At 37.8% G+C, this 22,852-nt stretch overlaps 1 protein-coding gene across 1 annotated transcript in view; it reads right to left on the bottom strand.

The window, feature by feature from the left end:
- Positions 1–5,576: 5,576 nt before the first annotated feature.
- fam49ba (family with sequence similarity 49 member Ba) overlaps positions 5,577–22,852 on the bottom strand; it is a 34,477-nt gene continuing 17,201 nt past the window's right edge. The window contains exons 2-11 of the mRNA XM_079819638.1: positions 19,522–19,611; positions 17,167–17,288; positions 16,954–17,059; positions 12,711–12,847; positions 8,515–8,592; positions 7,660–7,776; positions 7,377–7,456; positions 7,132–7,258; positions 6,415–6,485; positions 5,577–6,080 (exon numbers count right to left, since the gene is read on the bottom strand). Of these exons, the coding sequence (XP_079675764.1) occupies positions 6,014–6,080; positions 6,415–6,485; positions 7,132–7,258; positions 7,377–7,456; positions 7,660–7,776; positions 8,515–8,592; positions 12,711–12,847; positions 16,954–17,059; positions 17,167–17,288; positions 19,522–19,594 (978 nt within the window). The 5' untranslated portion in view covers positions 19,595–19,611 and the 3' untranslated portion in view covers positions 5,577–6,013. The remainder of the gene's footprint in view (positions 6,081–6,414; positions 6,486–7,131; positions 7,259–7,376; positions 7,457–7,659; positions 7,777–8,514; positions 8,593–12,710; positions 12,848–16,953; positions 17,060–17,166; positions 17,289–19,521; positions 19,612–22,852) is intronic.

Raw genomic sequence — 22,852 nt, 5'->3', positions numbered from 1 at the left:
ATGTCCAGGCCCGTTTTAAGTTTGCCAATGACCATTTGGATGATCCAGTGGATTCATGGGAGAAAGTCATGTGGTCAGAGGAGACCAAAATAGAACTTTTTGGTCATAATTCCACTAAACGTGTTTGGAGTAAGAAGAATGATGAGTACCATCCCAAGAACACCATCCCTACTGTGAAGCATGGGGGTGGTAGCATCCTGCTTTGGGGGTGTCTTTCTGCACATGGGACAGGGCGACTGCACTGTATTAAGGAGAGGATGACCGGGGCCATGTGTTGCCAGATTTTGGGGAACAACCTCCTTCCCTCAGTTAGAGCATTGAAGATGGGTCGAGGCTGGGTCTTCCAACATGACAATGACCCGAAGCACACAGCCAGGATAACCAAGGAGTGGCTCTGTAAGAAGCATATCAAGGTTCTGGCATGGCCTAGCCAGTCTCCAGACCTAAACCCAATAGAGAATCTTTGGAGGAGCTCACACTCCGTGTTTCTCAGCGACAGGCCAGAAACCTGACTGATCTAAAGAAGATCTGTGTGGAGGAGTGGGCCAAAATCCCTCCTGCAGTGCAAACCTGCTGAACAACTACAGGAGACCTTTGACCTCTGGAATCGCAAACAAAGGCTACTGTACCAAATATTAACATTGATTTTCTCAGGTGTTCAAATACTTATTTGCAGCTGTATCATACAAATAAATAGTTAAAAAATCATACATTGTGATTTTATTCTATGTTATTGGGTACATTTATTGTTTTCCTGCAGTTGGGTTAATAAAACTCAGTTCAATTGCAGTTTATATCTGTTGTGTTATCTTTCTTGGTTACATAATGAAATAGTGTTTGAAGAAAATATTTAATTGAATTTGAGTAACTGAGTAACTATTTATATGTCAAACTGAATTTGTCTCTTCAACTCCGTTACCATATTCAACCCCGTTACCCCAGTCTCAACCCCGTCACACCTACATTTTCTTTCTTTTTTTCTTTAAGTGTATAAAAAAGTAAATACATTTTTGTTGAACTCAATCGGAAATGTTCAGAGTAATCATAACAATACTGATTTTAGTTAAAATTCTGAAGTTAAGATGCATCTTTGATAAAAAATGATGAGGTTCCTGTCACAAAAAGGGCCCATTTCAGGCTTTAGTATAGCAAAAGTATGACATTTTATGCGACTTTTATATTTTCAATTACTGAATTAGTGTGAGGGACATTTGATTAATAGGAAAATGTTGATTTCATTACAAATACATTTTATAATTGCATTCAGAGAGCTCCCATAGTGTCCATAACGGGGTTGAGGATTAATAGCGCCCATATCTTGAAAAAGTAACCAATAATAATAGGGATTTGATGCCTGAGATGGGAAAATATATTTTTCTGCAAGTTAAACATGTCATTATATTGTGGGGTGTTCAGAAAAGTAATACATTTTGGTAAAAAATTTCAAAATGTGTAAGTCCAAATCGTACCGGTTTCGTGGAATGACTCAGATGCCATTCTTCTGATGATGTAACGAGTACATCAGGGGTAGGGCTGTGCGATATTGAAGAAAAATGCGATATGCAATGCCTTGTTAAATAATGCGATTTTCGATTTGCGATACGATATTGCTTTAAGTGTGTAAAATCTATTCAAATTATATTAAAAAAATTATTTAAGAAATGAGAATGATACCATTTATGTGTTTCACATTCTTTCTGGGAGAAGAAAGCATTGCTACAACTTCTGAAAGTGACCAGCAGGGTTTTAGCAAAAAATTAATGTCACAAATCTGACAATATAGTTTTAACATCAATGTAAACAAACAAAACAATTCCTTCCCCAACTGATATCGTTCACTTAAAGCATAACCGACTGTGTTTACATGAATACTCGTCAAGACAGCCATTTTGACATAACGGTGTGTGTATTTGACAGTTCGAGTGTGTAATAAGGCACGGAACAAAACTGAAGGGATCACACGCTTTCAGAGAGACGCTTGTGCGCACGTTTCAGTGTGTGTGTCAGACAGCGCGAGACTGCAAGGAGTTGTTTTTTGCAAGTTATTGCGTTTAATAACTCTTTTTGACGTCAAGTCACATAAGTAAGAGTCGTGTGCTCAGTCTATTCTCTGATATATGCATCAACCTAAAACGTACACTTTTCACAATGTTGAAGTAGCCTATTAAAATCATTCAGATATTGCGTACCCTTGCGATATAAACATTTGCGATATTTCGATATATTGCACAGCCCTAATCAGGGGTGCTTCTCAATCCTTATTTGTGCATCCTCGTTTCCTTTCCTAGCTTACTTTCCTCGCATCTTATCTCCACCCCTTCAGGATGCGAGGGAAGGATGCAAGGAAAAGATGTGAGGACGGAGGAATTGAATGAAGTGAAATTATATATCCTCGCTCCCTTTAGCGTCACTTAAGCGTTGTCTATTAATGATGACTCTACACCGCTGGATTTAGTTTGCACGTCGGGATTCTTGAACATTAGAGATAATTATTTATATTGTAATAGTTTCAACCACCACAAAATACGACATTTGTCCATATTTTATTTAATATTACCAGTTATTAACTGCTTTTTATATTAGTTTTTTTCTTTCATTTTCTTGTGCTTTGATATAATTCTGCAACTGTCAGTTGTTATTTGACATACATTTGTGTCTTCTACATGTAAACATAATAATAATAATAATAATGAATAAACCGTGGCAAGATGTGAAGGGGGAGGAGAATTTATACGTGCGTCATTGTTTAGTCGATAAAACACTTCCGCAAAGGATACACCTGTGTATCCTCGCTCTTGCCTCACTCCTCCATCCTCGCCTCTTCGCGGTGCAATTAGAGCATTGAGATGTCCTACAAGATGGCTGAGCTTGATCGGTTTCCAGGTCATAGGATGACTTCCAATGCTAGGAAGACTGTTCCAGAGTTTAGGCAGTTGATTTCGATATTCTCGGTATTATCAGCTGGCCAGAATTTTGAGAGCGCAGTAGACGTGATAGAGTATAATGTGTTAAGAGCTTGCTCAAGTACTGGGGAGCTAAACCATTTAGTGCTTTGTAAGTAATAAGCAAGATTTTATCTTTTATCTAAAAGTATGCAATGTTTAATAGGCAGCCAGTGTTGACAGAACTGGGCTAATATGGTCATACTTCCTGGTTCTAGTAAGAACTCGAGCTGCTGCGTTTTGGACCAGCTGGAGTTTATTTATTAAGCGAGCAGGGCAACCACCCAGTAGAGCATTACAATAATCTAGCCTTGAGGTCATGAACGCATGAACTAACTTTTCAGCCTTTTGCATTGAGAGCATGTGCCGTAATTTAGATATATTTTTAAGATGCTAGAAACATGGCTTTCAAATGAGAGATTGGTATCAAAGAGCACACCCAGGTTCCTCACTGACGACGAGGACTTGACAGAGCAGCCATCAGGTGTTAGACAGTTTTCTAGGTCACTACTTGTGGAGCTTTTTTTGTCCGATAATTAAAAATTCAGTTTTTTTCTGAGAGTTGTGGTCTTTCATCCACAAGACAAAAATACATTTTCTGTCTTTTCTCGGTCTAGAAGGCACCAAATTCAAAATATAGCTGCAAGCAGCAATACCGGGGCCAAGCGCAAATAAGAAGACAAGACATGCCAAAATGGCTGGGAGTGTCAGATAAACGGCAGCAATGAGCAATTAAACACAATTTCAGATGATTTTAGGCAAAAAGGCTGAAAAATGCATTGTAGTCTATGGGAATGTCATGTTTTTTTCTATTATAGTGCCATCAAGGGGCACAATCCTACCATTTTTGTGTCCTCGGAGTGAGCCCATACGTGTGTGTCAATTTTGGTGAAAATATCTCATTTAGTTTTGGAGTTATAGACATTTAGATAAAAAAACACATTTGGGCAATAAAGTTAAGCTATCGACCTATGTTTCCCAACTTCTGACGCTGGTTTCGTCTCGATCGGACTAGCGGTTTCGAAGATATCATCTAATGTTTTTTAAGCACTAAATTACAACGCTGCACAAATCATACGCCGAAACCTGCCAAGTCTGGTATCGTTGAACTCAGCAAGGATTCAGGAGTCTAAGGAGATGAGTCTCGTGAAAATAAGTAAACCACACCCAAAGCATTTGGGGGGAAAATTCTCCACTAGGTGGCACTGTTTAGAAACTTCTCAGGCTCCTTCAGGGCATCGTGCTGATGACCCATACCGAGTTTTGTAACAATCCGTTCATGCATTCATAAAATACAGCATTTAGCACATAATTCAAAATGGCCGACTCGGCATGCCGTCCTTAATCTAACGTGACCACTTTTTTGGATTCAGAAGTTATAAGCAAAAATAGCTGGCGCTGCGTCAAAACGCTGCATGTTGCCTCAGGTTATACTTGTGATGACATGTACCAAGTTTGGTTTGAATACGATAAAGCATTGCACACGTTACGTAAAATTTGTTTGTGCGTTTTTCGAAAATGGTTTGAGAAATCAACTTGAATTGCACGTTTTTTGTCAGCATGGTCTGAAGATGATCTGGTTCAATTTCGTGCAAATCGGACTAACCGTATAGGACGAGTTCGCAAAAGTAGGTTTTTCGGAAAATTCTAAATGGCGGGAAAGTTGGCTTGGCCCCTAATTTCACTTTTCTACTACATAAATGACCCAGTTTAAATACACATTCATCTTCCCAGCGCTGAAGTGCCCCTTTAAGTACAAGGTTCAGAAGTTAGATAAATCCTATGGATGTGCATTTATCAAAACTTTCATATCATGTGACCTCTTATACTACTCTTTTGTCATTTTTTGCATTAACTACTTGTTGTGAAGACCGAATTTAGGCTGCAGTGGGAACTTTTATGAACATATGGTGTTTACTCTACATTACAGTGCCCATACGGTGAGGTAGTGCTCTGGAATTATGGGTCGCACACACACACCGCAGTATTGGCAGGAAGTTATCAGACGTTGCCCTTCTCACAGAACACACAGAGGCAGGAGTGAATAGACAAGAATTTGGCCCCACACTAGCCTCCTGGGAAAAGTGTCCAAGCTCATCAGGAAAGCCATTAAAAAAAACAGTGTGCTTCCGACTAGGAGCGAGGACAGCGGGGGCAAGAATCACACACTCCGCAGTGGGGAAATCATGAGCCTGTTGATGACACACGCTGAGCAGCCAGACAAACAGGAGGAAACCGTGTGTTGGAGTCGATGAGTGAGAGAAAAACATGGCAGAGGTCACAGATACGATGGTCATACAAACTGGGAGGGGTATCCCGTGCAGATGGAGCGCGTTCCCAGAGGGGGTGAGATCAAATACTCCGCGGAGTGTGTTGGAGCAGGGAATGTATCACTCATACTTCCCTAAAACAAACTCCCACTTCCTGGGCTGGACGATGTGGGAATCATTCTGATCTGAGTCAGCTGACCTGGAATTTCGGAACATTCTGGTTTTAGTTTTTAGGAGAAAGTTGACAGGGGAAAACACTTACTCCAAAGAAAGAGAGAAAAAAAAACAGGAATACAGCCTGGAATGGACATTATTGTATAATGCTGGAGCGGACACAGTCCTGGGAGATGAATAATCCTGAACTCAGAAGGATGTGGGTTTTTAATTATTTTGTACGTTGTAAAGTGGTGAGAGTACAGTGTGCGCCCACCCTGTAAGAGCAGTCAGCCATTCACAGTTCATGTGGTTAAAATAGCTTTATTCAGTTCAAAAGAGTCATGTTAATAAAAATCACAGTAAATTATGTCATTAAAAAAAGCAAAATGTCAACCGGAGGAAATATGGGAAGGGATTTGTTGGACGGCCACACAACAAAGAAGCGTGTTTGAAATCTAAAGGCCACACATGACTTAAAGGCTAACAGTAAAAGTCAAATGTAAAAAATAAAACAAAACTACAACAGTAAAATTAGACTGATAACAGTAGCTGCCACAAGATACATGGCTATTCTCGTCGTATTACTGAAACCGCTGAAGCGTCTCATCCAGTGTATTTGAGAGGTAATACTTTAGGCAGACACAGTCAAGCTTGTAACATGTTTTTGATTTGCTTGGAGGTAGTCTCATCGTTCAAATGTTTTGTTGTGTACCTATGAGAGTCAAGAGAGAAATGCACTGAAAATCTTTACACGCCACACGGGTTTCAGCAGAAACAAAGTCTTATATGGATGTCCATTCACACTGATCCGGCATAACATTATAATCACCTTCCTAATATATGCTATTCAGCCCCATACGCAACAAACTAAGATGCACTGTGTATTCTCACACCTTTCTATCAGAACCAGCATTAACTTCATGAGCAATTTGAGCTCCAGTAGCTCGTCTGTTTGATCTGACCACACGTGCATCAATGAGCTTCACCTGTCATAATGTTATGCCTGATCGGCGTATGTAATGTTATGCGGTGTGAAGCTCACAGACCTGAGGGCATTGAGAAGCCCCTCCACACTGTTGGGCGGCTGATATCGCAGAACCTTAATGCATCCTTTCATCTGTATCAGAAAAGAAAAAAAAACAGACAATAACATCATGTACTTGTGTTTTGTAATCAGTATATAGTTTTGCTTTTAATTAAGCTTGTCTAATTAGCACATTATTTGAGTATAATTTAGTTGGTAACACTTTACAATAATAATTAATTTGTTAAGTCCATGTTAACCAACTGCACTTCTACAGCATTTATTAATCTTAATATTAATTTCAGCATTTACTAATACATTATTAAAATCCAGTTGTATTTGTTAACATTAGTTAATGCACTGAACTAACAATGAATGACTATATTTGTATTAACTAATGATAATACAGATTAATAAATCTATTAATAAATACTATTAATATAATATAATATATTTATTTAACATTAGTTAATACATTAACTAATGTTAACAAAGACTTTTTTGTAAATCGTTACCATTTAGATAAATATTTTGCATTTAATCATAAAGTAATGATATAAATGCTTATTTGGTGATCAAATACATTCATTTTTAATGTTGTGTGTTCAATTGACATGCCCAATTAACCTATTGATAAAGATACAATCAGATTTCCAATTGGACTTAATAAATGAATCAGCATAATGAAGTGAATTAAAAAAAATACATTTAAATTAAATAAATGTGACTAAAATCATACATCGATTTTGGAGGACTTTACGAAAGCTCCAGCTGGATGGACATAGTCGTATAGGATGATCACCCCGACCATCACACGCAGACAGAATAACACTGTGTCCTCACTGGCAAAACGAGTGCGGTACTCCCTGATCAATACAAACACACACACACACACACACACACACACACAGGATAAATTACAAAGTTAAAGCCTGCAACAGAAGAAACACGAGCACAATGATTAAACACAAATGTTTAACTTACGGTGTCTCTAACATGACTTTACACACGCTTGCCATCGTACTCAGGCAATCTGTTGTGTTCTCTACGGGTAGTTCTGCATGCTGATCAGATAGAGAGAGAAAAATGGGTTATGATGATTTTTAAGTGAATGAGAAACATCCTTGTATAGATGCGTCACTGAAGCATGCATTTTCTGACACTAAGTGGAATTTATTCATGGGCATCTGGACTTGTTTGTCTATTTAGCTTACATACATTTGAGTGGTTTGAGCTGTGTAAGGCATGTTATAATCAACACACCCACCTTTGATACAAATTTAGTTGTGGCATCGCTTAACGTCTTCAGCATGGGCGTGGCATTGGCGTAGAAGAGAGACATGCGATTGGCCAGTTCGTTGTCAACCTCATTATGCTCTTCCGCCTGCAGAAAGAACACACGTGGGGTTTTTTTTCAGTATCTAAAATGTGAGAAATCCATACTTTTGAAGATTTAAACTAAAGGGGTCAGTCGAGCCAATGGGCTTTTTGGAGGTTATGGATGCGCTTTTCCTTGGTCAGCTTTACTTAAGTAGTTAATCATGGAAATGGATGTGGAAATCGGGCATTCTGGTGTGCTGAAAAAGCATTTTAGCTGACTTGAAACATTTCATTCATTACTGTATGCTAAAAACTGAATGTAAATCCTGCTTAAATCCACAGACATGTCCAGAATTCCTAATACGTGCTCTTCCACAGCCGAGCTCATGTTTCATGAGATGAAAGCGGCTGTTGTAATTATTCCTCACAGAGAGTGCTTTTAATTGGCGAGGCAGGGTCAACGATCCTCTGTGTCAACCCCTGCTGAGCCGCTCGCTGATGATACAGCACACGCTAATGAGACTCAAGTCGTTACCATCTCCACGTCAAACCAACACACTTGTGTCAGCTAAAAGATAAAAGCGGCCGTACGGGAGGAGACCAACAAAATCAAAAGCAGAAAAAGATGGAGAGAACGAGATGAATGCGATGTTTTCCTGAGTCAGGATCTTGTGCCGCTCAGCCACCTAATGATCCAGAACATTAGAGAACAGAATAGCTCCCATTAACCCCTGGGACACGGGGGAACAGGGCATCACTAAAACATAAGCCGTCTGATAATGAGGGATATTTCCATACTCACTGTTTGGTTGATGATACGCATGCGGCTTAAGGTCCTTCTGTAGTAGCTGAAGTCATTCTGGATGGCGGGGTTGGTCATCTGGCGAGAGAGCAGATGAGTATTTAAATGCAGCTGAAAATTGCATTTCTGCTGAATATGGGAATGTGAACGTGTAAACACAGCATTCATGCATTTTTCATTTTCAAGTGAGCAATTTCAAAATCAACTGAGCATATGGCCATTGCATCCACCGCTGGGTCTGGTGACAGACTTCATCAGTGCCATAAACGAAGATTCACATTAATATGAGTAATTGGTTGTTACTGGACTTTCTGGTCCAATAGTTCAACTAATTAGCTGAATCACTTGCGTGCAAATTAAGTTAACTAATTGGATATGAAATTCAGTGGCTTACAACTAAATTCTAGCATACACATGGCATTGTGTGATAGTAGAAAACTGAGGAGAGGTTTGAGGTTTAAAAATAAAGCTGCTCGTAAAGATGAGGTCACCTCAACCTTGAATTCTAGGTGTAGATGAATTTAATTAAGTTTAATTTTTTACACCAGCTTTACTACACTCCATCTAGATTACATAACTTTAACAACAGTATTTCACCTCTCCGCTTCAGATGTGGTGCAGAAGAAGGAACATTTTTGCATTCTACCTGGTTGTGCCCTAAAAGTATGTGATAATATATCACAGATTCATGGAATAGATTTTCCAATGGATCCAGAGGTGTGTTTATTGGGTAATTTTGCCAACTCTAATCTCCGAAACAGTCAAGCTATTAAGCTTACTCAAATGTTGATAATAATAGCTAAAAAATGTATTTCTTTGAAATGGAAAGCAGACACTGATGTGCCAATTGGATTGTGGTTGTCGGAGGTCTGCAGCTGTGTACCTTTAGAGAAGATCACATATTCAATGAGGGGCAGGGGTGAATTATTTTATAAAGTTGATTTAACCATTTTACATTGCATCTCCATTTTCCTCTTTTTATCTATATTTTTATATGTTGTTCTTTGTGTTTTGTATTCGTTGTTGTTGTTGTTGTTATATGTGGAAAAAATTAAAATAAAGCTGCTTTACTGTTGGCATGAAATGAAAATTTACCCGAAACGCATGTTATAGATTTTGTGAATGATCATCTGTGCAGGTTTCATATTTGTAAAAAAAAATTGACCTTGTAATGTTTAATCGAAATGTCATAACTCGATCTTCTGGAGAAAATGGAAAATGTCAGATTCTACAATCATTTAGCCTTGAAAGCATGTATTTATTCATTCAGTCTCTCCTAGAGGTCTGCACAGGCTTTAAACTGAAGCCCAAACCCGGCCCGTACCCGAGATCATTTAACCCGACCAATACATTTACATGTTAAGCCCAAACCCGAGGTCTGTTTCTCACAGCAAACACCATTTTTGCAATGTGTTATTTAAAGATTGCTTGCAACGGTAAACAAATACATACAAACACAGGCACAGCAGTAAGAGAAAAAGCACAGACTTACCAATTACGTAACTTTGCTGTGGTCGAACATGTGTAACAATCACAAACATCACTGGAACTCAAACTTTTAAAAGTTCACTCAGTGTTGCTAAACTATTTACACAAATATATATATATATATATATATAAAAATAGGCCTTTCTAATGTGCCTTTGGCTCTCACTTTATATTGTTAACTATATTCTAAATAAACTACAACAAAATATATTTCTTTTGTCCTGTTCCTTAGCTCCCTCTCACATACCTGACTCGAAGGCTCATTCATTATGTGGCTCATTATGCGGGTCTTTTGTTTTCTCAGGTGTAAATCACATCATTATTCATGATCATTCACACCTAGGGCTGTAACGATTTGACCAAAAATAAAAACCTCGATTAATTGAACATTTTACCTCGATTATGATTAATGAACAGTTCTTTTTCTTTTTCTTTTTTTTTCCATTTTTTGCCCTCGTAAGGAAGTTCCTGATAAGGTTTTTACCGTAAATATTTTCTACTATTAAAAGGTGGAATTTGTTTTTCTAATGAAAAAAGTGCATTTCTTTGTGATTTTAAAATACTTGAAGGAAACGGTTTACTTTCAGCAGTTATTGTCTATGGGGCAGATTTCTGTTTGTTGTACATCAGATACAGATACATTAACACAGTAGGCGTACATTACATTTATTTGAATGCATTAATGAGAGAGTGATTGTGTGTGAATTACTCATACCGTCTTTATTCATTATGAAGCTGTGGTTTGTACTTCAAAGGTATTGAAATATATGCCTATACCGGTTGAGTTTCTAAGCTACTTTAGTGACTTTACTTTAGTCACAGGACAGCGTTGACACTGCGTTTCTGCGCTGCTCTCTGCACATGATCTTCACGTGATGTGCGAGCTTCTGAGTGTTCGTGTGTCACAATATATCAGGCATTAGTTCAACATAATACACATCTGATGGTCTAAAATCACTTCAATGTTCAAACTGGCAGGCCTTAAAACACATACAAATGACAAAGCTTTGTGAGGACGCAGGTGAAAGATCTGCCTTCAGGGCGCGCGTGTTGTCAGAGACGCGACACGGCTCGGCTCTGTCACAGAAAAAAGCTGAGCACTGAACGGAGAAGTTTTCCGTTGTTGTTTTTGAATAGTGCACAATCGCTTTAAATGTTCAAGCCTTTAAACGCATTTACTTGACAAACTTTATGAGGACGAAAGTGAAAGTGATCTGGCTTCGGGGCTTGTGCGCGCCGTTTGTGTGTGTGTTGCAGCGCGTAGGCTAAAAGAAGAACGGCAATTAACTGACCTGTATAAACTGTGTAAAACATGCAGTTACTATAGTGATTCTGGGCATCGATAAACAAAGATAACTGCTCTGCAAACTGCACTTGATGTGACTGACGGGGCGGAGTCACGTGACTAAAACCGAAATAACAGACATGGGAAAAATACGTTGGTTAGAGGTTCTGAATTTCGGGTTCGATTATTTTTCGATTAATCGTACAGCCCTATTCACAACCCTTTACATACGGGCTTTGTAAAGAAAAAGTGTCTTACAAAATGTAAATTAATATATTGGTTTTATGTGAATGAGCAGGCACAATTATTTTCACATCAGTTTGACGCAAAAACTCTAGACAACAACACCCATTAGTCAAAAGTCTTGTGGACACATATCTTGTGTGGCCTTAATTCAGTGACTTACATTTTTTTCTTTTTTTCCCCAAAAAAACACGCATAAACATTATTCTCTCTAAAATACAAGCATGTACATACATGTTGCTCACATATTATGGTAGCCCAGTTTGTGCTGAATACAGTGTAATATCCCTTTTGCCATTAATGTGAAGCATGTCAAAACTTCTAAAGGCCCCCGAAACAGCTCAGACTCCTAGGGGTTAATGTGTTTATAAGAAACTGAAAAAAGCACAATTGTCAGAGCATGTCAAAACTTCTAAAGGGCCCCAAAACTGTGCAGTCCTCTTGGGGTTAATGTTTACGTATTAGGTCAGTAGGTGAACAGTAGGCGTTTTTTTTTTTGTGGTTGTTTGAATGCATTCGTCCACATGAGAGCATCTACACCACGAAAGCAATCGGGTTGAATGTGTTTGACTACCTCTGGAAGTGGTTGAAAGTGGACCAGCACAACATGTTTTAGACCCTGTTTACTCCTGTATTTAGTGTCGTTCACTTGTGATCAGATTGACAAAAACATACCGGGTGTAAACAGGGTTTTACAGTCGACTGTAAGCTCACATTTAGATCTGCCCCCAGCCAATCAACAACCGATATAAAGAGCCAACACCGCACCCTACATTTCTTTCTTTTTCAGTAATCTGTTGCACTTGGATGTACGGCACACTATTGAAGAAAACTGCTATTTCCGTTTGATCCATTTTAAATGCTGCAGTTTGAAGAGAGATTGCATTCTCACTGCTTGTGATGTTCCTCATTTGTAAGTCTAATAAATGAATAAGTATAAATATAATACAGGTTTTGAATGGTCAGCTGTGTTAATTGCAGATTTTAGGGGGCTGAGATGAAACGCAGGATGCTGGAGTTCCACTTAATAGGGTGTTGCTCCTTACACCTTTGCTCCACATCCTCTTATTATACCTAATTGTTGTGATCTCGCAGTGTTTTTTCCGAAGCAGATGATCCCAAGGAGGATATGACTGGAAGAAAAGTGCAGCGTGGGTGTGGCCAGAGGTTGCCTGGTTACCTTCAGCTCATCGAAGCGCAGCGTGAAATGCAAAATCTCCGCGAACTGCCGCGCCAGCGCCTGCTCCTGCTCCAGATGCTGAGTTGGGCTACAACGCGAGCTTGTGAGGAACTCCAGCAGACCCTGAAGAGAGTCTTCTACAAGAGACACAGAAGAAACACAACTGATTATTATTATGCTGAATAGAGGTATGCATACTGGTTATGGTCTCCCAATTTTAAACAAGACCACAGTCTGCCCTTTGATGCTCCACCAGAGCCTCTCCTCCAGAGAGCACTGCCATTGGCTGGTGTTGATGTGTGATTAAGGGCCATGTCATGTTTAATTAGGTCATGACCCATTTTTAAACATCAGACCCTCCATACGAATCACTCAAACCTATTCACAGAGCATAGCAGATCCTTTGAGACATACAAGATTAATAAAACAATATTTCTGAATAATACATCAATGGCATGTAATACCAAAAATGTTCAGATGATGTGTGATTGTGTGTATTCATTTGTCAGATTAGCAGTGCTTTCAAGGTATGTTTTATCAGTGTGTGTGTGTGTGTGTGTGTGTGTCCCCTGGGAATCAGTAAAGAGAATCACAGTCAAGTCAAAAGATTTCTATTTGAAATAAATTCTGTTAATTTGAATTTTCTATTCATCAAAGAATCCTGAAAAATAAATGAAGTATGGTTTCCATAAAAATGTTAAGCAGCACAACCAAGGGCGTAGTTTTGGTCTGAACATTGGGGGGATTTTGGCAGAGTCCCGGAGTCTATTTATTCATTTATTTGTTTGTTTGTTTTTGCAACATGTTCTTTTGTGGTATCATCCACATATGCATTGATAACAGCTGCAAAAAAGTAATAACCTAGTTAACAATTACTTGTTTACATCGGATATGATGCATTTAATTTTATTTAAGCACCTAAAAACGTATCAGTTTGACTGAATTTTCTAAATTATAGTGCTATCATAGGTCAAACTAACTGCACTTAAAATGTTCTTATTTTGAAAATGTATAAAAATGTGTAAATATCTGAAAGCCAGGTTTAGCTAATATCTGTCATTATTAGCAGAACACATTTTTGAGGAAAATCAATCGCTTATCAATAATTCAAGAAGGTCCTATTGATTCTAACATGTACTTGGCCTTAAGAAAAAGCAACAGTTCTTGTAATTGTTTAACTATAGCGTTTGTTACAATACGGAGTTAAGACCATTTATGACTTCTCATTACCAGGCCAATGTTAAACTGTTTCTTTCCTTTTTATCTATAGCATTTGTAATGAAAAATAGCAACACACACACTTAGAAGCTATAGCTACAACATGCCACAGTTGTAATATACATCTTTAGTGAAAAATCTATTCCCTTAGATTATATATTGTAAATTTAGTAAAGTTAGTCAAAAATACAACAGAACGTGATGATTCTAGTGTGTGTGGTCATGAGTAGCGTTCTAGTTTATGGTGCAGGAGGATGTTTTCTCCTCTTTTCATCAGCTCTTTTAGTTTATGTGGCTGTTGTAGATCATGTTTGACTTTCCCCATAGGATTTTAAAGTAATTATCACATTTTATCATCAGCGTCGCGATATGAACGGCAAATCTTATCACACTTTCTCCACTCGCGTACAACTCAATAAACCGGGCTTCAGTCATATTGTGCAGATAGTTTGTCCTTCAGTTTGTGTGGGAACTTGGTGCTTAGAAAAGCTCTGAACGTGCGATGTATATAATTATTAATAGCTTGATTCTTTGGCTATAAATATTGGGGGGGTTGAACCTGCTTGTTTTGGTTATTGGGGGGTTATTATTGATTTTTTGCTCTCCTTTTTCATCATCCCTTTAAATACTTAATATAAAATAGTTATTTTGAATTGTAATATTATTTCACAATATTGCAGTTTTTACTGTATTTCTAGTCAAAGTATTGGTAAGCATAAGATAAAATCTTACCAACTTCAAACTTTTCTGAAGAACATTTCTTTCTAGGATAATGAATGTGTCAGTAAAGGTACAGTAGATGTGGGGTGTGTACTGTCAGAGATGATGAGAGCGGTGTTTCTAGATGTGGTGAAGGAAACTGGCCTTGACCAAAGAGCATAATAATCCAATTATGACGCACAGCTGCTCTGTTTATGGCTTGTTCCCCCGGAACATGCATTGAGTCGGAACAGAACTCTCTCAAGAATATCACAATATTTCAGAACTCAAAAACATATACAACAGTTAATGTAGCTGTGGGTACGAGTCCACAGACTGCTTATATTCAGTACAACAGCAGTCTTGCTCATGTGACACTGCTTAAAGGATACACACATTCTCTCATGTTAATCTTGAGGACCTATAGTATCGCATCCTTCATATCTCTGAAGAGTCTTTAGTTTTATCATATTTATAAAAGACAGATACACTGTATCGATTCTTTCCGAAAACAGCCGTGAAGGTGTGCAGTGGGCGGAGCTAAAGAGTCATGAACACACACACACACACACAATCATGGCATTATCCCTAGATAACTTCCGATTCTCTATACGTTCGTGTTGTTCACATTATATGCACTTAAGCGCCGATTGCCAACAAAACACACACAGTTTCACTCACTGCATGCGGTTTCCACTCATGACCGGGAACAACCACTGTTTAACTCTGGGTTATTTGGGAAGCTGAACAAAGCTATCTTTCCCTCACAACCACAAACACACTTCTTTAATGACACTGTTGATTTCATGGTCTAAACCAGGGGTTTTCAAACTGGGTTCCGGGGACCCCCAGGGGTCCAGAGAAACTTTCAGAGAATAAAAAAAGACAAAGCAAAAATGTATATTCTAACAGTTTCATATCTAAATGTATCTTGCTGTATACATACTTTCCAGAATTTTTAAATATTATGGATATTTTTCTTACACACAGCCATCGATTCACTTCAGAAGGCATTTATTAACCCCCCGGAGCTGTGTGGGGCACTTTTATAATGGATGGATGCACTGCAAAAAATGCTTTTCTTACTTAGTACTTTTGTCTTGTTTTCAGTCCAAATATCTAAAAAATCTTACATTAAGAAGCATTTACTAGACAAGCAAAAGTTGTTGTCTTGTTTTGGGTGGAAATAACTCAAAATTAAGGGAGGTGTTGCTTAAAATAAGCAAAATAATCTGCCAATGGGGTAAACAAAATAATCTTAATTCAAACAGAAAACAAGATTATTTTGTTTACCTCATTGGAAGATTATTTTGCTTATTTTAAGCAAAAACTCACTTAATTTTGAGTTATTTTCCCCCAAAACGAGACAATTTTTTTTGCTTGTCTAGTAAATGCTTCTTAATGTAAGATTTTTTAGATATTTGGACTGAAAACAAGACAAAAATACTAAGTAAGAAAAGCACTTTTTGCAGTGTGCACTTTTTTGGGCAGCTACTCACTCCCATTATAAAGCTTGGAAGAGCCAGGATTTTTTTTTTAATATAACTTTTTTAAGAATGTCACATACACCTAGGATGACTTGGGAGTGAGTAAATTGTGGGATAATTTTCATTTTTGGGTGAACTATCCCTTTAAATATAGCCAATTTAAGTTTGGAAACAATATGTAGTATTTATACTGTCACACTTACTATTTATCTTAACAGATTTGAATGTTTTTCATACATAAAAAATAAAATAAATTGATTTTAGGAAGGGGGTCCCTCATAAAAGGTTCATCATATTGGGGGTCCTTGGCATCATAAAGTTTGAGAAACAAAATGTCAGCGCTGCCGACGGCTCCCATAACACGAATGAAGCTCGTTGATGGGCGTGCTCTTGCTCGGGTTGATGTGTGTGTGTGTGTGTGTGTGTGTGTGTGTGTTTTACTATGTATAGCTATATGACAGTAGGGTGATTTCAGCTCAATTCAAATCCTTATCTCTAATTAAGAAAGGTGAAGGAGCATATGAGCAGATGTAAGGACAGTTTAGTAATACCTGGGCTTATATAACCTCACTATTGTGGGATGCTGACATGTGCACTGGTATACGTTAGATCTTACTGATGAATCAAGCCTCAAAAATAATCATCTCACTGAAAATCAAAGCAGATGCAAACACTACAGGACATGGTAAGTGGGTGAGTGGACCATATATGAGGAACTGTGGCACTCATTAAAAGTGACCTCTCATTTATCACCTGTGCCTCTAGGTAAAAATAGCTGTATATGTTATTATTTATAGTTCTGTGCTGTGCACTTTAAAGAAAAGAGAAAAATGACATACCCAGTTTTAGTGAGAACTCATAAAACTTCTTTAGTTTGCCAACCAGTGGGACCACAGCGCCCCACGCTCCCTCCTGCACACGCTCATCACTGGGATGCTGTATGGCCTGAGGAGACAACATGCACACACTTAAACATTACCAACAACAGAAATGAAAGGAGTTTGTGTCATGAAGAGCGACACAGAGCTGATGTCTGAAGAAGCTGTACTCGCCTGTCTGATGGCTTCCCCTGCTCCGCTGTAGGACTGCAGGTCCTGTAGGACAATCACAGCCTCGGCTAGCACCGCATTGACCTCCTCCCATACTCTCCTCTCAGCTTCTGTGGGCTTGGCATCTGCAGAGGAGAGATCAGATCAGATTCGCTGCTGGAACTACATTCCTTTTCTTTAGCTGGATCTGGGGTGGGGCGTTATAGCTTTAAACTAAAAAAGTTACACAGTGTAGCTTTTTCTTAGCTAAAAACACTTCGTTCTTTCAAAAATATATGTGCTCATTAATGTATATTTACTTCTTTCAAGTAATAAAGTATTCTCGTAAGTTTATAATATGCCATTGAAAATACATACGGGTGAGGGGTTCGAATGCCGGTCTCCATGTTGCCCCTCCATCTTGAAAGTACATTAGCCAAAGAGGGACATACCCGTAAATTCAAGCTTCGCCTTTCACGTTTTAACACTCGATGGCACCGTGTCGAATGTGGACGAGGTCGAACTGGAAGTCATATTAATCTTGGACTAAATCGGCCACCGTAGGAGTTAAAACGAAATCGGAATTGAGAGGAAGAGAAACTAATATTCACTGGATGGTCATATACCTTTTCACCACTAGATGAGGGAAAATATCAGTGTAGCTTTAAATATTTGTGTCTATATATTTATATTTTTTTTGTCGTTCAATATATGCTTTTAGAAAGAGCAACTGCCTCTGTAGCTAATTAGACACAAGGAGTTAATTACAATAAAACATCTAGTTGTAAATAATAAAATCTTATTAGATCTAGTTAATAATAATAATGTATTATTATTATTTATAAATAGCTATAGTTAATGCAATCATTAATAGTCCCTCCCTAGTAATAGTAATTATTTGCAATTATATATTTATAATAATTAATATCAGTAATAATAATTATTCATAGTCATCATGATCGTCATTATTATCATACTAATGAATTATATTTATAGTAATTATTTAAAACATATATTATTTATAATATGAATAATTATATACGGTTATAGTAATTAGCAAGTTAATAGTAACTAGTAATATTAATCATTATTTACTATCAATTATAGTAATTAGTAATACTAGTTATTTATAATAAATATTAATTCTATAATATAAATAACATAATATATTAATAATTATAATAGCAATTTCTGTTAGTACAATATTCACAGTTTTGTTTAATTTTACACCAGTAAAATCACTGAATATACTGTCGGTGTATGATTTATCGCCTAGCTCTTGACTTCAGGTAATATAGAGGTTGTAACTTTGAAAAAACTGTATTTGTCTTTTTGCGATATACAGTATATTGCGATATGAAAACAGTTTAACCAGATGAAGCGCTGTATTTGGAAAGAATGAATGGATTCTAATGAATGTATCATTCATTAGTCAGAGATCAGTTATCAGGATTAGATCTGGCATCTGTCCAATCATCTCAGATGTATTAAGTGAGGTACGAAGAATATGGATCAACTACGATCCCTATACTTAAAGGGATAGTTCACCCAAAAATGAAAATTAGCCCATGATTTACTCACCCTCAAGTCATCCGAGGTGTATATGACATTCTTCTTTCAGACGAATACAATCTGAGTTCTATTAAAAATGTCCAGGCTAATCCAAGCTTTATAACTGCAGTAATAGTTGCTCTGTTTTTGAAGTCCATAAAAAAATGCATCTGTCCATCAAATAACTGCTCCACGCGGCTCTTGGGTGTTAATAAAGGCCTTCTGAAGCGAATCGATGCGTTTGTGTAAGAAAAATATTCATATTTAAAAATGTATTTAATTTTTTTCTATGGCTCTGCATCAGCCGTCCCCGCGCCATCACTTCCGGCGAATAAGGTCAAAATACCGGCACGAGCATAGATATATACATAGATGCCTCTTTAGTGGCTGCGCGGATCGGTCAAATTAATATCTTTGATCACGCCAGTATTTTGACCTCATTCGCCAGAAGTTATGGCGCTGGGAAAACTAGATGACATTCGTCTGATAAGAGGTAACATTTTTGACATAAATACTGTTCGTTTCTTGTCTTAAGACATCAATGTGTCGCCACGAGCCACAGGGTTTAATAAGGATTCATATGTCTATGTGTTTTTACTCTCATTGCTCTCATACTCTAAAATATCCCCATAGACATGCATTATACGACTATCACACTGTTAAAAACCTTAATTTGTGTTCTACTGAAGAAACAAAGTCACCTACATCTTGGATGCCCTGATGGCAAGCAGATAAACATAAAAGTGTCGTTTTTGGGTGAACTATCCCTTTAACATCACACATCCTGGGATCATTGATGCTAAAACGAACGTATGTACATTCACTTACTTTCAAAGTCCAGGAAAAAGTTCCCTGTATTGTTTTCAATATCCCGCGTGAGAACCTTGATCAGATTCCCCATCCCGACCTGTCAGACACCTAAAAGACGAGATAAAAAGGAAAAGTGATGCTTTCAGAATGGCGATTTTTGAATCAAGGTGTACACCATTTTATTTGCCTTCAAACACAAGAACACGTTCAGGTTGCCTCAATTCGCATCAAGACCTGTGGCACCTGTGCTGGCGACAGCAACATCTGGCCACACACACATGAGCGTGACAGGGAACATCTGCTCGGGGCAGTGCAGAAATCAGGGGAGACCCAATGCTGCAGCATTCCCCTCTGAACACACACCCCAGTTCCTGCAGGTGGAAGGAGGACATGCTGCTGAGGATGCAGTTCGACTGCAGCACTCATGGGTGGATCCTACGGCAGGATCATACCGCCCTCTAGCAGTCAAAGTGTCTCTATAGTGTGAAACTGACACACTGAAGTCCCCCTCCCTTTGAGATGAGGGCTGTAAGAATCATGCGTTCCCTGAAAAGAGCTCTTATTCATCCGCAGGAGTCACCGAGAAAACCCACAGAGGACCCTCAAGAGGAACGGAGAGCTCAAACACATTCAAAGCCCAAGGACAGGCTTCTGTGTTCAAACCGAAAAGGAAACTTTGTTTATTTCTTTGAAGGACTTTGCTTCCCCTCGAAACGAACCGCTTTGAAAATGGGTCACCACAGTGCCTCACTGACCCACAGTGGGAGCGGGGGTGTGCCGTCTTTAAATCTTGGCATGCTCGTGTTCTCGTGGCATTCGGGATTTAAGCAAACAGAGAGACTAAATAAGCACCCCCCCGTCAGCTTTACACCCCTCAGATTGGAGAGGGATGGTACCATCTAAACTAAATGTTGCTCATTTGACTACAACATGCACCCTGTAATCCGATTGGCTAAGGAGGGAGACCGAACATTCTGCTGTTTCCATGGAGCCTAAAATATTTTTCAACCCAAAAATGTGCCGCCAGCCAATAGGAGCGGAGCACGGGAGTACTCGACAGGAGTTAAAAGAACTTGAATAAATTAATCATGAGTGCGGCACTAGGAAAAGTGTCATGTGACTCAAAACTAATTCGGACACAAAAGTGGAACAGTTTGATAAACCTCACAAGCTTCCTCATGTCATTCAATCAAGTTATAGATAAGATACATTCAACTACTAAAGCGAAACCTTTTTTACCACAAGAAAACTGCTAAATAAAATGATAATGAATATATAAATGATAATATAATAATAAATGTTCATGAATATTCTATATCATTTAATATATACAAAATGAATTTGACCAGCATTAGTAAGAGCAACACTTTTTTATTATGACTACCAAATTTAAGACATACTGCAAAAAATACTTTTCTTACTTAGTATTTTTGTCTTGTTTTCAGTCCAAATATTTAAAAAATCTTACATTAAGATGCATTTACTAGACAAGCAAAAGTTGTCGTCTTATTTTCGGGGAAACTAACTCAAAATTAAGGGAGTTTTTGCTTAAAATAAGCAAAATCGGCCAATGGGGTAAGCAAAATAATCTTGTTTTCTGTTTGAATTAAGATTATTTTGCTTACCCCATTGGCAGATTATTTTGCTTATTTCAAGCAAAAACTCCCTTAATTTTGAGATCCCCCAAAATAAGACAAAACTTTTGCTTATCTAGTAAATGCTTCTTAAATGTAAGATTTTTTAGATATTTGGACTGAAAACAAGACAAAAATACTAAGTTAAAAAAAAATTATGTTTGCAGTGTAAACAGTAAATGAGTGCATCTGAAGTGGAAATATCTACTTCCAAATTCAAATGAGGTGATTTCAGTGAGAAGGAGTAAAATCCTATCAGCAGAATGAGTAGCCATGTCAGATTCTGCCGGTCTGAGAGATGATGGGTGTGAATGCAGGGCCACTGCAGCATTCAGCAGCATGTGCCTCCACGTGCTTTCGCCTCTACTACTACTACCACCCAACCAGAGAGAAGAGCGACCCCACCCTCTCCCTCCCCTCAGACGACGCAGCGGGCGGAGGGAAGTCACGTGGGTGGAGGGGAGGCGAGGCTGTGCTGCGGCAGTGCAGAGAGCACAGATAGCGCTCCTCTTGACCCAGATTCCACCGGTGCCACGTCACGCTGGGTTAACATTAACCCTGGCATAGCAAGACATGGGCAGATCCACCGCAGGATGCCCTCGGCCAGCACTCATACACACGCAAGCCTTTGGCCAGAGTCTGTCCCTACATTTAATTAAGCACTTATTGTGACGATAATATGATGTGATAATTCAATATTCTATTCATAATTAAATTATATTTTACAATTTAATTGTATATTACATTAATATAAATATCAAATGAAATTACACTAACAGTCTTTACTGCCATAACTTATTATGATGATAATAAATAAGATACATACATAATATACAAGATACAACATAATAAATATAAATTTGTGATGTATGTATAAATTATATGTAAAATACATATAGAAAATATAATTATTATAATTGTGCTGGGCAATCGATTAATCACATTCAAAATAAAAGTTTGTGTTTACATAAAACTATATATTAAAAAAATATTTGCATATATATGTGTGTGTGTGTGTGTGTGTATGTATATATATATAATCTATCTATTTATAAGTATAAAGATTTTATATATATATATATATATATATATATATATATATATATATATATATATATATGTATGTAGTATGTATGCATGCATGTATGTATGTATGTATGCATATAGTATGCATGCATGTAGTAGTATGTATGTATGCATGTATTCAATATGTATGTGTGTATGTATGTGTGTGTGTGTGTGTGTGTATGTATGTATGTATGTAGTATGTATGCATGCATGCATGTATGCATGTATGCATGCATATAGTATGTATGCATGTAGTAGTATGTATGTATGCATGTGTGTATGCATGTGTGTATGCATGTATGTATGTATGTATGTATGTATGTATGTATGTATGTATGTATGTATGTATGTATGTATGTATGTATGTATATATGTATGCATGTATGCATGCATGTATGTATGCATGCATGTATGTATGTATGCATGCATGCATGCATGCATGCATGCATGCATGTATGTATGTATGTATGTATGTATGTATGCATGTATGTATGCATGTATGCATGTAGTATGTATGTATGCATGTAGTATGTATGCATGCATGCAGTATGTATGCATGCATGCATGCATGCATGCATGTATGTATGTATGTATGTATGTATGTATGTATGTATCTATGTATGTATGCATGTGTGTATGCATGTGTG

The sequence above is a fragment of the Gobio gobio genome, assembly GCF_949357685.1.
Source record: "Gobio gobio genome assembly, chromosome: 6".
Lineage (NCBI taxonomy): Eukaryota > Metazoa > Chordata > Actinopteri > Cypriniformes > Gobionidae > Gobio > Gobio gobio.
This window is presented reverse-complemented; position numbering and strand designations above follow the sequence as displayed.